Source organism: Penicillium manginii, assembly GCF_028828005.1.
Source record: "Penicillium manginii strain IBT 31320 chromosome Unknown utg000002l:1.0-5564898.0:1.0-5567710.0, whole genome shotgun sequence".
NCBI lineage: Eukaryota > Fungi > Ascomycota > Eurotiomycetes > Eurotiales > Aspergillaceae > Penicillium > Penicillium manginii.
The window spans coordinates 3328372-3345527 of NW_026643103.1; the positions used below are offsets into that span (position 1 = coordinate 3328372).

Genomic DNA, 17156 nt, shown 5'->3' on the forward strand with positions numbered 1-17156 from the left:
CTCCATGATACCGGAGTAGGTCATTTCCTCTATTTTTTCCCTTTTCAATTGTCCCATTGGTGGTCGGAGTCAGTGCATGGTTTGGGGGTCTGGTTCTCATTTTACTTCTCATATCCCCCCGCCTACTTTGCTCCGCTCTTGTTCTTTCCCACCATACATACTATATCCCCATTTGTATATAGGCCGAAATTTAGACCATATCAAGCGCATATCTTATCCTTCTAGTATATTTTGGGTGAAGTAACTCGATTTTTGAATGTTGCTGCTACGTAGTGGTTTGATTTGATGGTTGCCTGCCATTTCTACTAGGCTTCTTCGAATCCATTTCACTGAGGCTGAGTAAGCTGTCTATCGCGGCTTAAAAGCAGGCACGAAAACAACCCCGCAGAGGCACTTGACAACATCCCAACAGTTCGATTCAACTTGTGTTTTAAATTCGTACTCCGGCCGCTGTTTGAACTGCCTAAGCCATGAGTCAACCAGAAATTCCTCCGGAGATTTGGTATCTCATTTTCAAAGCTGTATGTTTTCCTGTTGCTACTATCATAAGTTCCAAAGCCTAACCCTAGTAACGAGATTAGTTACCCACTCGAAAAGATCTCGCCAACGTCTGCGGGGTCTCCAGATTATTCGACACTCTTGCCACTCCACTCCTGTACCGGTCAGTCATTTTAAGCAGGGTGCATCAAGACTGGTCACTTTTTCCCGAAGATTTTGAAGCCACTGAACAGCCGAAGAATTTGGGAAAATGGGATCTGAATTTCAACCCTTTCCATCGACTTCTGGACGACAGAAATGAGGTATTACGAGCATTTGTGCGTGAAATGACCTTCAAAGTCGGCGGCATCGATCAGGATAGATATCGTGCCTGGGACAAGTTGAGGCCACCCCAGGACCTCCTGGCTGGGCTGGTCAGGAAGCTTCCAAACCTGGAGGCTGTCTAGTAAGAGAGAGATGACCCATTTATATCACATGCACCAGGGATTTACTCACACTCATATCTAGCTTTCAAGGAGAGCTTCCCATATCCGACGCCCTTGTGGATGCATTTATCGCTCATGAAAAATCTCCAAAGCTCTATTTAAAACGCGAATCAGGACTCTTCCGGCCGAAACCATGCGTTCCGTTTGTGCAGGAAGTATGTATCTTCGTGGATTCTACGGACACAGCCCCTGATAGAGAGCTGCATCCTGGTGAACGAGAGTTCAGGCCACAAAGACTTGCTCTGCATGAGACTTTCGCCGCATATCCGAACCTTGAAGACTTGTCAGTTTCGATCAATCTTTTACGGGGAGGCTGTGTGATCAACACCTCCCCTCCTTCAACAGAGATAGTACCGCTTTCGCTACCAGATGTATTCACCTTCCCACCCCTGAAAAATCTCTCACTGAGCGGCTATCATATAAGAGACGAGGAAAAACCTTTCTGGAAACAGAGGTTTCCTTGGGGGGGAGTTAGAATCTCTCACGTTGGGAGTTCAGACCCACAGCGGTGTACTCGAGTCGGCCACCGGGAACATCTATCGCTTGAAGAAGTTTCAGATTACAAGCTATACCCGCTATACCGTTTCGAACTCGAGCCCTGAGCTTGAGTCGTTTCTTTCCTCTTTCCATTCCTTGGAGAGCCTCACTGCCAAGGGACTTGTCCCTTCGATGAATTCTGTGATCAACCATTCCAACCTCAAGCACCTTTGCCTGCATGCCATCGAAGAGACTGACCAAGAGAGAAAAACTCTGAGTTTGGAGGAGATAGAAGGCTTGGATCACCATTGTCCAAATCTCACGAGCTTGGAACTAGATATAAACCCGAATGGCACATGGGTAAGCCACAAGTTCTGTCCCGTCAGAACTACTACTCTCAAAACTAACAAAAAGCTTTCCAGCCAAACGACACGATGGAGGCTTTAGCAACGAGATTTGAAAATCTTCGCGAATTAACAATTCATGTCGGACTAGGAATATCAAACGCAATAAAAAACGCGCAGAACGGATATCCATTGACGAAGGCTTTTAAATCGGTATTGACCGAGGAAATCGCAAGAGCCTCTGCAAAACGATTCCTCGAATGCAGAGGGCTGTCAGAATTGAAGAAAATCACGTTGAAAACCGGCGAAGATCTGCGATGGTTCCCACAATGGCATCCCGGATACGCTGATGCGGAAGAGGAGTGCTCGAGGATCTTTGAGATAGATGCGCGTCTGAGACAGGATGGTGGGATCAGCCTCGAGGAGAAAGAAAGTACCCGGGCTAGTCTGTATAATCATTTGAGCCGGAGATGGCAATATAGCTTTCCACAAAATGCGGCCCCTCCTGCGCAAATCAGTACTGCGCCACGGGTGCTTCAAGCACCGGCTTTCAGTGCAGGCTCAACTTGACTGTAACTAGGTAGGTCTTCATTGTCACAGATTGTCACCCTCAATAGCTGCAACGACTGCAAGTTCAGCATTTCCTGTGCATCTCTCCCGAGTGACGTCCAGTGGGACGACTGCTGCTAGTGAATTATGAAAAAGAGCGTTGAAGCACCGTAGCCTCTCATTTTCAAATCGAAATCAAATGTCTTTTTTCTTGGCGACCGGAACTCCTCTATGTACATTATCCAATCCCATTATGTCAAATAACCATATATTCACAGAAATGCAAGCCATCGAAACGATGCGCGGAGTGTAATTTACTCCGTGACACTATCCTGGATACTGCGCAGGGCACTCATCTTATGTGCAGGGTCGATAGCAACAGCATTGCGAGCGCGACGTCTCGCGTCAGTCCAAAGCATGAACTCTCCATAGCTCTTGGGCATGACGTTGATGTCCTTCTCTACCAGAAAAGTGTAGTTGAACATACCAGTCGACTTCTTGGTACCGTGTTCGACATCGCGAACCTTGGTATCGACGCGGACTTGTACCTTGGTGAAGTTGGACTGGCCCTCCTCGCGCTCCTCGGGTTCAGTGAAAGCCACTGTCGCGCGCAGGTAGAGCACGCTTCCGACGGGAACGGGGTTTTCAAAGGTACTGGGGTCGAGGGCAAGGAAGTTGGGGCGGGCGTGGGCGAAAGAGGCAGCGCAGCAGAAAGCTAGCTCGAAGGATTGCTTGAGGAGGAAACCACCAAAGATCATGAAGTTGTGGCGGTTACGATCTTGGGGCTGCATGATCATTGCCGATTTGAGGACAGTGTCACTCATGAAGACTTGGTTGTTCGGGCGAAGGGCTGGGACTTGGGGGTCTGGGGGTTGTTTAGCGGAGGTGGATGAGAAATAGATAGTACATGATGGTACTCACTCAGATATGACATCTCCTTGGTCCACATGGAGTGGATCAAGTTACTCTCTTCATCGTCAGGAGCCTTCTCGAGGAGACTGCGGGTGCGCAGAGCCTTCTTGGCTTGATAGTTGGCCTCGCCCTTCTTGAAGAGTTTCTCTTCCTCTGCGTTCTCCAAAATCAGAGGTGCGACAGGGACAGGCCTGGGAGATCGCGATTAGCACGTTTTTAGTTTCAGCTTCTAACGTAGAACATACTTCTTGGTAGCAGGGTCAAGGGAAACCATCGTGAAGGCACAAGTAATCAACACATCTTCGGGCTGAGCCGGTTGTCCCTCTGGGCGAAGCTTTGAAACTTGGCACGACACCTCCATACTGGATCGACCAGTAGCGTATGAAACCTGACCACTGAGCTCCAGATCACAAATCTCCATGAGGGGGTGCTCAATGGTAATTCGGTCCACGGCCGCAGTGACGGTACTGACGCCTTCACCGGTATGACGGTAGGCAATGACACCAGCCAGGGCATCGAGGTCCATAAGCAATGATCCCAATCTATTTAAACATTAGCCGTCGCACAAGCATGCACGTATGACAAGAGATATGCCATCCTCACCGGATATGTCCAGAGGCATTGAGATAGGTATCAAGCAGCCATTTATCTTGCGCTAGAGGCAGAATCTGAAAAAAAAGAGGCCAGCTCGTTAGCTGTACTGAAACATCGTAGGTTCCAATTAGCGCCGTAAGTCGATACATACAGCACTGTAGTAACTGTCCGACATTTTCTTCGGCGTCACATCGGGCTTCACAGCTGGAGGTGGAGTGCCCTCTTTAACCCCCCCTAGCCACCTCGCGACTCTCATTCAGAGCATCAATCCAGGGCGTCTTCACTCGCCCAGCCCAGACCCGGCGCTTTTCCTCTTCATTGCATGGCGTCGCGTGAAATCCACGCGAAGCGCTCGGCGATTGCGCGGCGATGGCTACGCGAGCAGGCAGAGTCCTTGATACAAGCGATTTGGACCCGGAAACGGCCGTCCTTCTTCCTGCGAGACCGAACATGGCGAGATCTGTATCTGTGGAGGGATATGTGAGGATCTGGAAAAGCGTCAGATTAGTATCAGCGATGACGCTCTTGGTTACCGAGGGACTGGCCCGGTCGGGTTAGTCCCGGACATTCTCGGGATGCCAATGCCGAAAATGCGGCTTTTGTTGGCGGGGGCCAATCTCGCGGGGAACTTTATTAATAATTTGTTTTCTGGGGTCATACCTAGTTATGAGATGCCTAGAGCTGCGGCATATTGAAAAGTTTGTATTAGTAGTCGTAATGCTGTTCTCGCGGAATATTTTGGAGAAAGATAGTGTTCCAATGATGGCCATATGTAGGCCTGAGGCACTACTGCCCGTGCCGGCGTCAATGTCCAGGTGCTACTACCGGGCCGGGGGGGGATCTGGCTCAGAAATATACTAGTTACTATTAGTACTTGAACCATATTAGTACTAGTAGTAACAACACTGGCTTGTGACTTTGATGAGTATGGCATAGCATAGTTTTCGGGCGAGGTTCGCAGAGCCCGTTCAAGTTGTTCGTAAAGCAAACTGGGGACACAAAGGGTTAGATCAAGATTTAAAACAACCTTGGAATTCTCTAGATTTCTGAAACATGACGTCGGGAACCAGGGTCTACCCTGCAAAGATCAAAGCTTGAGTGAGATGAAACATCGTCTACAAAAGTCTACCACTAGGGCTGGAACTTGAAGTGAAGATATTTCTTAATGAGATCAATTATTATGGTTTCTTGGTTGTCCGCCAAAGATATCGTATTCTTATTGTACAGTGATGGATCCATTCCATGTTTCAGACCCAGAAGGCAATGGGCGGGGATAAAAGAGAAGAAAAAGCGCAAATGAGACTGCACTCTAGATGCAAGAAGTGAAGGGTATGAATCAAGGCAGCGCGGAGCGAGTGGTATGTGCAAGTGGGTATCACTTGAATGCAAAGAAAGTCGGACACGTAAAGTGGATGATCGAGAGTCAGTTTGCGATGATATGTATGCCAGTTTGACGGTATAAACAAGAACGCCAGGGACGAAGGCTAGCAGCTTAACAGCAAAAAAGGGTATTGTGGTGTGAGACGAGTAGTCGAGGGTAAGATATTGGTGATTGAAAGATTTTAAAGGATAAGAGCGGCAGCAAAAGTCATCACTAATGACAGAGCTAGTCCGCCGGACATGCGCGAGGCGGAGTTGATAGTGGGCGAGTCGGTCTCAGTCGCTGAAGACGAGGATGAGCTTGGCGTTGTGGTGGAAATCGCCGCAGTGGAGACTTCAGAGCTGCCATCAGTGGCCGCGGCCGAAGGACCGGTCGCAGTCGCGCTGGGAGCGACAAATGTGCCATTTCCAGAGGACGAGGACGAATTCGATGACTTTGCTCCAAAGCCAATCTGCCCATTATCGAAGTCAAACACCGAATAGACGTTTTTCAGAAAGACATCGCCGAGAAGCCATGTGTTTGATCCGGAGGACTGGTGACCAACTATCGTCGAGAGACAGCCCGAGTCCGAGCTGGCCTTTGAACCAATGTAGTCTTCTGGCTGGACGGTGTATTTGACTCCAGAAAACTCGAATTCGATAGTGGCGGTTGAGTCACATGGAATTATGTAGTTCTCCCCGGATTGCTTAGAGCCCGGAATGAGACCAAATAAAGTCACAGCATCGGCTGGTGGAACAAAGACGTATGTAGATCCGCTGTCGATGATTGCAGATTTTCCAGTGAAGTTGGCCGCATTGCCATTCACGTAGACGTCATCCAGTGGGATAGTCCAGGTTTCGGCATTAGTGGTGGTGTAAGAAATCTGTCCGTCAAATTTTGTTGTGTCCACAGTTCCGAAATTCACCTCGCCGTCCTTCTTGTTGTCGGAGGCGCGCGACAAGCTAAGCCCAATAATGTTACAGCTGAGCCCTGCCTTTTTGGCGACAATATCCATGAAAGAGGGGATCTTCCAACCACCGGTGTATGATCGGCCTATGCCGAGAATGCCATCAATAGGATAGCTATCGAATGGCTTGGTTGCAGACTCGGCGAATCCAAATGTGAAAGTGATATCCATTCCAGCGATCGACATGGTATCTTGACCCAGATCTCCCTTCACCTGACCACTACCGTATCCGAGGCTGTAGGTCGAGTCATTCGAGTGGAAACTGCTTGATTCGGAGATATTGAATGTGTGGTGGTTTGTGCAAGTTTCGGTGGTACACTTAGAGCTGAATACCCAGCTACTCGGCGATCCGGTGTCGAGTGCCAACCACATTTCTTCTTGTTGTGAACCGACCTTGACGGTGACGAAGTAAGAAAAGTCCACTCCATCTTGATTCACTGCCGCACTGTTCTCCAAAGTGGGGGTTTCCGACTCGACAATTTTATAGGTATCGTCCCGGCGACGGCGAGCCTTGGTGATATCGAGCGTGATGCCTTGGCTGTCGTTGTCGGAATCCGAGCTGTCCGGGGCTAAGATCCATGGCATGAAACGACGGAAACCGGTTTGGCGCGAAGAAATAGTGGCGCCTGTCGCTACCTTAAGCTCCCAGGGATAGAAGGCATGAACGCTTGTCGAAAGGCCGGCAATGACCAAATATGATGAAAGATGCATGATCCCACAGCGGATCTAGTAGTAGAATAGATTAAACCGCATTGAAGTTCGTGATTTATGACGTAGTGTAGGTCGTCCAACTGCTGTCTATTCGATCAATTGGTGTTTTATTGGCGATAGATGTGTTGTTGAAAGATGGGGCGAAGGATTGGGGCGGTTCCGTGAAATCCGGGGTTCGTCAATTAAAGAGGTATGCGAACGAAAGTGAAGAAAAGAAAAAAAAGAAAATCGAAAACCAGCTAATAGGAAGATACAAATAAGCGATAAACGAGCAACAAAAGGAAGGACAGTGAGCTGGGGAGGTTGGAAAGAAGCAGATTGATGTGAGGGGGGGGTGAGAAGTGGCGAACGGGCAGACTGGCAGACTGGCAGACTGGGGGGGAGGTCCCACTTGATGGTGAACCTCTGAGGAAAATCCTCCCCTGACAAGACACTTCTGCCCAGTTCTTGCCAAGTGCTAATCCTATTTTGGAAATTGACTGGATAGCTTGGGTTACTCTGAGCTCCACTCCGCCTGGTTCCGGTTGTGATCGGCTTTTTGGTCGAGGCTAGCTGCACGCTAGAGTCAGGTTACTTGCTCCTTTTCTGTCAAGCCTACAAATCTGTTCTTCTTCCCTTCATGGATAGCTAAAAAATAACGGAAATAGTTTGAAAGCACATGATTTCGCGGAGTTTTCTATATTGAACTGAGAAGTTTGGCTCGTAAATCAACAAATGGAAGAGTTTGTGGCGGGAGAACCCTGCGTTCGAACGCACAACTCAGGGGAACCGTTTTTTGGGGAAGCACTAGCGTTTGCTGCTTATCACTGGTCGGTTCTAATGCACGGTCCAGCTGGGTACACATGCACGGAGAACATCAATACACAAGTCCCAATCCTTCAAGCCACGGTTGGTCTAGACTCAATCATTCCACCCTCAGCTGCAGGACTACAGCAGAGCCTACGCAGGTAAAAAAAAACCCAAAAAAAAACCCAAAAAAAACCGACTGCTGAATAAATTCTTAATGGTCCCTAATAAGAGTCAGTATAGGCGGCATACAGAGATGCCTTAAGCCTAAGGCTTACAAACCCTTTATCATGATACTCAGTGTTTTCGTTCCAATAAGCAGGGAATACTCCGCAATCATTTCGTTTATTTCAAGATTATTTCGAAGCCGGGGGTTGGTTAACCCTCTCTACTTGGTCTCGAAGCAAGCAATTAGCCGGTTTGTAAGATATATAGCGCCGATTCAAAAGGTGGAAGAACATAAGGTTAAGGCACAAGGCAATGCTGGCTGTAGATCGATTGGCCGCCAAGCAACTGAACTCAGTAGACATCAAGAAAGACATTCAAATCCGATGCAATGGAGGATGAAAATGAGAAAATGGTGCATGCATGCATGCGGATATCGATGAGAGAGAAGGAGTGTGGCCGTGAAGGCGAGATGGCCTGAGGCTCCACACCTTAATGCTGACTGACCAAAGTCCATAAAAACTACTGGCCGGGTGGGAACTAAAAATCGAATAAGACAGAGGGATGAATAGAAATCTAACCCTGAAAATACAGTGGGATGATAATGGCTTCAAGAATAGCAGTCAGCGAGTGTACATCACCACCTGTCTGCCACTTCTAAACCGTTCTATTCTGTAAACAACTGGATTTCCATTAAAGTTTACTTTGTCTACTGCTGAACTGGTGTACCTGGATACATGCCCTAATTCTAAACTCCCCGATGACCTCGTGAACATAGAAATGACAGAATAACCGGTCTAGAAGAGATTCAAGTTCTGGCCGAGGAACTATCGTTAGGAAAGTTGGAAGTAAATATATACAGACCGCGCAGATTTGGCCATCGCCGAGGCTCCAGGAACTTGAGGGAAGAGACTCATAACCAGAATGAGGATAATTGATGAGTTGCCCGGGCGTTGAACGGCCGATCTTTTATGCCAATGAGATATATCGAGATAGCGACTTGAATGAGGAGGGGATTATCAGGCAATAATGGACAATGCTGGCGGTGAGTGGCCTTGAATCAAGCGAGATCACTGGGTATTGAGAGCGGCCGGCTATCAAGCGCCTACTGATCAAAGGCAATGTTTTAAATGTACTGGTGGGACAAGGATTGCAATATTAGTAAATGTGGAATGAGAATATGAATAAGAATATGGATAAGAATATGGATAACACTAGAAGTAAGACTAGGAGTAAAACCATGGGTAACGATATGGGTAAAAACATGGGTAAGAATAGAAAAACAACTTGGGTAACAATATGACTAAAAATGTGGGTAAGGATAGGGGAACAACACGAGTAAGGATATGAGTAAAAATGTGGATAAGGAAAGAGAAACAACATCAGTAAAGATATGAGTAAAAATGTGGGTAAGGATAGAGAAACAACATGAGTAAGGATATGAGTAAAGATAGGGTAAGAAAGACGATGATAAGAATAACCGCTAAAGATACCATAGTCACAGGCATAGACTTAAGAATGAAATGGCAAAGGCCATTGAATGCAATCGGAAAATCGAATCTGTAAGAAACGATTCAATCCATAGAGACCGAGAGGAAATTCACCGAGAGCCAGCGAGCTACGACTCGCGCAGTCTTGCTCATATCGAGGGTCGTGGCGATGGCTTCGTAGCCGGGTTTGTCAAAGGCACCATGATCAACTTCACCGGCATGCTTCGAAATATTCTCGGAGGAATGTTGTTTTACGTCGCTCATAGTTGCTTGAAAGAGGAAATGGACCTTGCAAAAGAGCTTCGGGAAACCCTCGAGTTAGAATAGGAGCGATGATGATTGGGAGAAAGAAAAATGAACAAGGAACAAACCTCAGCCTTAGCCAGTGGTGCAGATGTTTCTTGTGCCAAGCGGCACTCATGCTCGCCCACTCAGAGACAGTGAAGATTTAGAACGTTTGCCAGAATGAACAAATGGTCAAATGACCGGCCTCGCACAGAGGCGATGGAATAGTTGCTGGAGGTGTTGGAGAAGAAGAAAGAGAGAGTGACGGGTAGGGGACTCTGTTTTGTAGTAGACCACCCTTTTGTCTACGTAACGTCATCTTGTTTGTGTTAACTTTGGTGCCTGCAGACAAACAGTGAATAAGTAAATCAACAAAGCAATAAGAGCAAACAAATCAGGACCCGGAAGATGGGCGGTGAGGGAAAGCACAATGGAGGTGAACGGTGATATGTCATGAGAGTAACTAGGCAAGTCTAATCCTGTATTCCCAAGGTTGTCCTTTATAGGTCCTGTGAACAGTACAAATCACCTCCCCTTACGGAGGTCAAGAAAGCAAATAGAATCCGAGGGCGTGGAATCTATAGTTTTTGGACCTCAAAGACTTGAAAGTCAAGATTGGAAATAGAAGCTGCGGGTGTGATAGCTCGAAAATTCTCAATGTAGATGGTAGAAATTGAATTCAGCCTTCCGGACGGCCTTCAATTTGTATTCGATTCGATTTGATGTTTGTGTTTCGAACACTGGGCTGCTCAAAGGCAAATATTATGGAAAGAGGCACAAATGGACTGAGGGAGTGTTCTTTACCACAAAACAATTGTCTCGAACTTAAGAAGGGGATTGAAAGCTAAGGGTGTTGATTTGAAGTAGCTGTAGGGTCGTATCTGAAGAACGCGACCTAAATGGGTCGAGAGCAGAGAAAGCTGTACTGGGACAGATGATTCGAGAAGAATGAAAGAAGCGGACGTGAAGGTCGAAGCAGGCAATCGAGAAGTAGATAAACATAAAAGGCTCTCCCATGAAGAAATAGCGAAGACGTAGATGCGCTGATCGTTTTTAATTTTCACCAGTAAAGATCTGTGAGACCACGAGCTTGCTCGTCGTACAACCAGCCGATCGTTCCACGCTGCAGGGATCATGTACCTTATACCATCCATCTCCATGCCCACAGTAGGGCCCAAACCTGGAGATAGTTTGCTGTAGGGCTTCGCAAACATATGTCTGTAATGCTAAAAGGACTAATTGAGCACCGATATACAATCGACACTGTACAACGAATGAATATTTAGTAGATTGAAAATCTCGATATCTCCCCGAAACAACCCGTTGATCGGTGTGTACTAGGCCATTTGGTGCCTGGATCTCACCGCAGCTTCGAAATAGAGGAGTTAGTTATGGTCACGAATTATCAATCAATCAATTTAATTCGCCATTGGTTGCTGCCTTATAGCAACTACAATGGCAGGAGTTACTGGAATCATTAAAAATGATATGGGGACGATGAGTGAGTATTTGGACAGAGATCAAGGTAGTGCATTCTGGTCGTGGGCGATTGGCCGCGAATCAAGCAGACCAAGTAAACCTGACATGGTGCTAATGGTACATTCGATTAAATATGATGTCTCTACGGAAATCACAGGGCATGGAATTACGTTCCAAGGTTCTGGAGGAGATACTAGCTGCCAAGGAAAGTTGGAGACAGAGAAATAGCATGAGTCAAAAGGGTCACTGGCAGCTTTACTGTGGACAAAGATGTCCACAAAAGGCACACGGGACCCTGTTCTGATTGCCATGTATCAAAGGACCACTCGGGAAAGGCATTATAGAGAGAGAGAAATTTACTCAATGATGAAATAGTCTCCTACTAGTACTACTTTTAAGAGATGCGTTACAAAATACCACAACCTCCCGATTAGTGAGTGGTAGAACGACCGCACGGGCGAATGCTCGCTCCGAGAAAATATATTGGGATCCATAGTTGGCATGATAATGGACTCAAAGAGTTAAATTTTTATCAAGGTATAAGCTACTGAATGGTGGCCAGAAGGAAGGAGAAAAGACGAAAGCGCGATCAGTGCAGGTGGGTACGTGCCGGATGTTGCTCGGCCAAGGACAGTACAGCATGGTTACTTCCAGGATAAGGACTAGAAGACGGAGGAGAGATTTGGGCTGGAAACATTGATAAGAATAGGTGTAAAGATATCGATGGTATCAGGAATAAGCAAAAGCGCGAGAAGAGCATAAATAATACACAAAGTAAGAACATAATAATTAGGGACGAGAAGGACAATAAGAATAGAAGCAACAGAACTTTTCCACCCGCCTAGCTGACAGGTAAATTATCTCATCCCGAGACAGGTCTGAGCTGGCATGAAGCAGCGAGTCGAAGTATTTCTTCCTGGTCCATCACAGGCCATGGCTAGCTTGGTGACTGGCATCCCGCGGGAGCAACGATACCATGCCTTGCCCATGGGGCATTTCGTGAATGCTCGTCAAGTTGATCAAGTCGTTCATGGCAGGCCACGGGTAGCTGGCGAGTGGAACTCTGTGGAAACTACGGTTCGATGCAATGCAGCTGAGGGGCGCATCCAGTGAAAACTTGAAGCTCAGCGATTCGATCATATCGTTCAACTTAAGATGGACTCGGAACCGGAATATCGTATACATAGCAGTGTATCCTGGAGAGTGGGTTAGAAAAGGAGGGATGGCATTCAAAAGGGAAACTTGACAAGGAAGCCACCCCTAAGGGAGTTTGCTCATGAAATTCCTCATTCAAAAGCAGGCATGGGGCATGCAAGCCTGAAATTTGCGGTTGGAAATGACCAGGGATTGGGCTGCTTGATTCAACGGCCAGTATCGACTGATTGATGCCACGGGAATGTAGCTGAAGAAGTCAGGAGAGAGTGTGTGACTGGAGTAGAAAGAGGAGGGAAAGGAGAAAGAGTGAGAGTGAGAGAAAGATCTTTGGCATGGGCTCTGACAAACAGAGCCGCTTATCTCCGGCCGAAAATATCCGCTCCGAGGGTCAACGGCATGTAGCCCTAAGTTACTATGGCATGTAAACGACATGGGCTAAAGAAATAGTCTCGTGGAAAACAGTGGCGTTTGAAAAGGAATGGCTGGAATACAGAATGTTTACATCTGGCAAAGGAATACAAAAAAAGAAAAAATAGATAACGAAATGGTTGACTTTGACAGCCGGGAGTTATGGGGATGGGAAGCGGAGTAATTTCATTGAGAAAGAGAAAAGTATGGGGGTAAACGGTATCAGCATAGTAACTGGATCTAGATTGAAAGGGATGAATATAACTGTCCTGCACTATACACTAACTGCCTTCGTGATTTTCATTCTTAATCTCACTACTATCAAACCTGCGGAGCGCACACTGGGGAGAGTCCACGGGTACTTTGGCATATCGCTGTATACAGCACTCATGACGTGGCTGCGGCATTCGAATTTTATTCAAGCCGTACTAGAAATATGTTGAGTAGTATCGGTTTCTCATTTATTGTCGCTCAATTTTAGACTCTCAGGGGTCCAAATAATATTTTCACTCGGTTTCAGAGCCTAGTTATCCGAAATGACTAAGTTCCAGAGTACCAACTTGGAAATTCAATCGATGCCTTCATTGGAAGAAAGAGAAGCCATGTGAGGTATAGTCACTCTACCTGTCATGGAAATGACCCTCAGATATACCTACAAGTAGCTCATTGAGAACCTAGAATAGTGTTAGTCTGGGTATTAGCTGGCGGTAAACATTTAGAGTGGAGAAAAATTCATTTTTATCTGTAAACATTGAGGTACCCTGGCCCAGCCTTCAGGATACCCTGCCGCGGTTTGTTTGTAATATCATGCTATTGAGATAATGAATTACTGCTCGATCACCGATCATCATAGGCCGGGAACTGAAAGATAGATGATATTTTAAATAGGAGAAACTAGGGGCAGAGGAGTCTCTGGATTATAGACTCAAGGTCAGAAAATTGAGAATCATGCAGAATAGCAAGTTACCACATCGGGGATTACTACTACAGTGGCAACCGCATTCGCCTTCCATGTGGTGAACATAGAGAAGCTCTTTGAAACCCTAATCATATGACATGTTGAGCTCGATCCGCCACAACTATGGTTAGTGCGTAAATTACCCGCTTTGTTCAAACGCTGTAATAAAAGTAGATGTTTCAAGAGACTAGTATCAAAGAAAAAAAAGCCTGGGGGTCAGAGCCTAGAAGGCTAGAAGGTTCGATACAAAATAAGTTATCCAGACTCTTGGAAATCTGCGTAAGACTTTGTGGCAACAAATTTGACAACTCACTATTAACCTATTCTTTGACTCGAGTATGAGTGTCAAATGTTGTTCCTTAAAACCTTTCTGGCCCTGTTCTGAGGGAAAAGGTTGAGCACTTTATGGAGGTCAGTGCCCGAAAGATCACCTGATAGCGGGGGTGGAGATTGACCTGCGGGGTAGCAGCCTGTAACTCTATCTGGTTCCCCAAGACCTTTTTTCTGATGATGGATTCTTTATCGTTTGGCGGTAGAAACTCGGGTAACCAGGTGGGAGTTAATTACGGAACAATTCATCTACACCCAGGTAAGTTCAATTAAACCCTGGCCATCCAGATCGAATTTACTAATATCTAGTTGTGACTCTACAGCGTATGACACTTCGACAAACTCCGGTAAGAGGCAGCAAGCTTAATGTATCCCAGTTCTAGATTCGAGTTTTGCTAAATAGTCATTATATCCAGCTCACCGCTTTAGGATCCCATTAGACCTCACTGCCGTGCCTGTGATTGAAAGCTTCCTGGGGCGGGAAGCTGAGCTAGACCGTCTATGGCAATATTTACAGCCGAAAAATGCCCAGTCACGAAAAGTCGCGATTCTCCATGGGCTTGGGGGCATAGGAAAAACACAGCTCGCGATTCGTTTTGCGCGAGACCACAAAGATGATTTCACTGCTATATTCTGGTTGAATGGCAAGGATCGAAGTACACTTTTGCAATCTCTTAGCTTAGTCTTGCCTCGATTACCTGGACAGTCCCAGGAAAACAAGGTGATCGATGACGAGAAGCTGGAGCAACGAGCTAAGCATGTGCTAAAGTGGCTAGCGAAATACGGCAACTCACGCTGGCTACTGATTCTGGACAACATCGATCAATACTCTTCTGTCAACAGCGGTATTGGTGATAAATATGATATTAGAGCATTCTTCCCTTCAGCAGATCACGGCTCTATCATTATTACTTCTCGGCTCTCTGGCTTGACTGAGCTGGGAAAGTCCTTTCCAATCTGCAAGCTTGACAGAGCGGAGGCAATTCAACTACTCTTGCAGAATAGTGGTTTATCAGCAATCACCACTGCAGATCTCGAAGACAGTCCAGGTACGAGAATATCAAATATATAGGTATTCACAGAATACTGATTTGCCAAGACACCCTTGCCCTTGCCAGTCGTCTTGACGGACTGCCATTAGCGATTATTATCGCGGCGGCATTCATGCGTCAAACCGGAACCAGCATCAGCGAGTACTTACAATATTACGAAGATTCTTGGTCTGATTTACAATCTCAATCACGTACTGGGCTTCAATACCAGCAGGGTAATATGCTACAAACATGGATGATCTCATATCGTGAGATTCAGAAGCGAGATCTAAATGCAGCAGAGTTATTACTACTACTTGCATGCTTTGATAATCGGGATATTTGGTATCAGTTATTGAAAGGCGCTGACAATAGCTCAAATATCCCCACCTGGCTTAAAAATACTATATCAAGCGGACTAGTGTTTAAGACTAGTGTGAAGACTCTTATCACATTCTCCCTCCTTGAAACGAAGCTGCTGGAGGGAAGTTATGCAATACATCCTGTGGTACAGGACTGGTGCCATCACATTACCTATACGGATAAAAAAGTGAATTCTATCCAGCTTTATGAGCTGGCACTGATTTCTGTTGGATACACTATCCCTAGTGTAAGTGACAGAAATTATTCAGAGCTCCAACGACGGCTTCTCCCACATGCGAATCTTGTACGCCATAGGAAACTAACCGAAAATAATGTTTCGATATGGGGAGCATTTAATAACTTGGGGAATCTTTACTCTGATCAGGGCAGGCTCAGAGAGGCCAAAGAGATGTACCAGCGAGCACTAGCAGGTAGGGAGAAGGCCCTAGGTCCAGATCATACGTCTACTCTCAGTACTGTGAACAACCTTGGGGTTCTTTACTCTAATCAGGGCAGGCTCAAAGAGGCTGAGGAGATGTACCAGCGAGCACTGGCAGGCTATGAGAAGGCCCTAGGTCCAGATCATACGTCTACTCTCAGTACTGTGAGCAACCTTGGGATTCTTTACTCTGACCAGGGCAGGCTCAAAGAAGCTGAGGAGATGTACCAGCGAGCACTGGCAGGCAAGGAGAAGGCCCTAGGTCCAGATCATACGTCTACTCTCAATACTATGAATAGCCTTGGGAGTCTTTACTCTGATCAGGGCAAGTTTAAAGAGGCTAAGGAGATGTACCAGCGAGCACTGGCAGGTAAGGAGAAGGCCCTAGGTCCAGATCATACGTCTACTCTCGGTACTGTGAACAACCTTGGGGTTCTTTACTCTGATCAGGGCAGGCTCAAAGAAGCTGAGGAGATGTACCAGCGAGCACTGGCAGGCTATGAGAAGGCCCTAGGTCTAGATCATACGTCTACTCTCGATACTGTGAACAACCTTGGGGTTCTTTACTCTAATAAGGGCAGGCTCAAAGAGGCTGAGGAGATGTACCAGCGAGCACTGGCAGGCTATGAGAAGGCCCTAGGTCCAGATCATACGTCTACTCTCGGTACTGTGAGCAACCTTGGGATTCTCTACAAGAATCAGGGCAGGCTCAAAGAGGCCAAAGAGATGTACCAGCGAGAATTACCAAACAGTCAGGAGGCCGAAAGCCCCAATGCCAGCAAGGGACGGCGGGTTATAGAAAAAATCAAAAGATGGATTAAATAATTAGAGGGAAATAACTACATACCCACAATGTGTCTCGAAACAATAGCCATGTCACTTTGATATATCCTCTACTTGAGCTTACTACAGTAATCATAATCGCAAATAATCACTGTATAACAGGCCGCGGCGAAATGCTTGATACAATTCAAGCTCGAATGAAAGTATATTATCTTTTGGAAAGAGAACACACAGAAGATGAGGGAAATATACCCATAAGTGTTGTAAATTAACTACAGTACTAAATTCAACTATTCCCTCAATCACGTCACTTCAACTAGATCCCGTCATAGAGTCATATGGTACAGTATATAAAAGGAACCAGTGCCGAGTCTGTTACAGTAGGGATATCGTGCGGCAGATTAGGCGTCTTTGCTGGTGGGCCTGAAATATTTTGATCTGTCAAAGTACATGTAGAGATACCATAGCTGGTATTTTACTTGTTCTGAGTCATACAATTAACACTCGGAACAGATCATGTAATTAGGGTTTGAAAGAGCTTCTATATGTTGTTCGACATGGAAGGCGATAGTTAGCGGTCAGCACTG

General features: G+C 46.4%; 6 protein-coding genes across 6 annotated transcripts; 3 read left to right on the forward strand and 3 right to left on the reverse strand.

The window, feature by feature from the left end:
* Positions 1-470: 470 nt before the first annotated feature.
* N7533_002526 (uncharacterized protein) lies at positions 471-944 on the forward strand (the record flags this gene model as incomplete). Its single annotated transcript, XM_057099176.1, has 2 exons — positions 471-521; positions 582-944. The coding sequence occupies 2 exons, from the start codon at positions 471-473 to the stop codon at positions 942-944; spliced, it is 414 nt and encodes a 137-aa protein (XP_056964312.1).
* A 708-nt stretch (positions 945-1652) lies between these two features.
* Positions 1653-2374, forward strand: N7533_002527 (uncharacterized protein; the record flags this gene model as incomplete). Its single annotated transcript, XM_057099177.1, has 2 exons — positions 1653-1820; positions 1883-2374. The coding sequence occupies 2 exons, from the start codon at positions 1653-1655 to the stop codon at positions 2372-2374; spliced, it is 660 nt and encodes a 219-aa protein (XP_056964313.1).
* Positions 2375-2667: 293 nt separating this feature from the next.
* Positions 2668-4311, reverse strand: N7533_002528 (putative acyl-CoA thioester hydrolase; the record flags this gene model as incomplete). Its single annotated transcript, XM_057099178.1, has 5 exons — positions 2668-3218; positions 3275-3456; positions 3511-3807; positions 3869-3933; positions 4102-4311. 5 exons carry the CDS (start codon positions 4309-4311, stop codon positions 2668-2670), a joined length of 1305 nt encoding a protein of 434 aa, XP_056964314.1.
* Positions 4312-5421: 1110 nt separating this feature from the next.
* N7533_002529 (pepsin-like aspartic protease) lies at positions 5422-6897 on the reverse strand (the record flags this gene model as incomplete). The annotated part of the gene is made up of 1 exon (XM_057099179.1): positions 5422-6897. One exon carries the CDS (start codon positions 6895-6897, stop codon positions 5422-5424), a length of 1476 nt encoding a protein of 491 aa, XP_056964315.1.
* A 2525-nt stretch (positions 6898-9422) lies between these two features.
* On the reverse strand, positions 9423-9602 carry N7533_002530 (uncharacterized protein; the record flags this gene model as incomplete). Its single annotated transcript, XM_057099180.1, has 1 exon — positions 9423-9602. One exon carries the CDS (start codon positions 9600-9602, stop codon positions 9423-9425), a length of 180 nt encoding a protein of 59 aa, XP_056964316.1.
* Positions 9603-14278: 4676 nt separating this feature from the next.
* On the forward strand, positions 14279-16611 carry N7533_002531 (uncharacterized protein; the record flags this gene model as incomplete). The annotated part of the gene is made up of 3 exons (XM_057099181.1): positions 14279-14300; positions 14370-15002; positions 15053-16611. Coding segments are annotated over 3 exons (2214 nt in total), but the record flags the coding sequence as incomplete, so codon positions are not given.
* Positions 16612-17156: the final 545 nt, after the last annotated feature.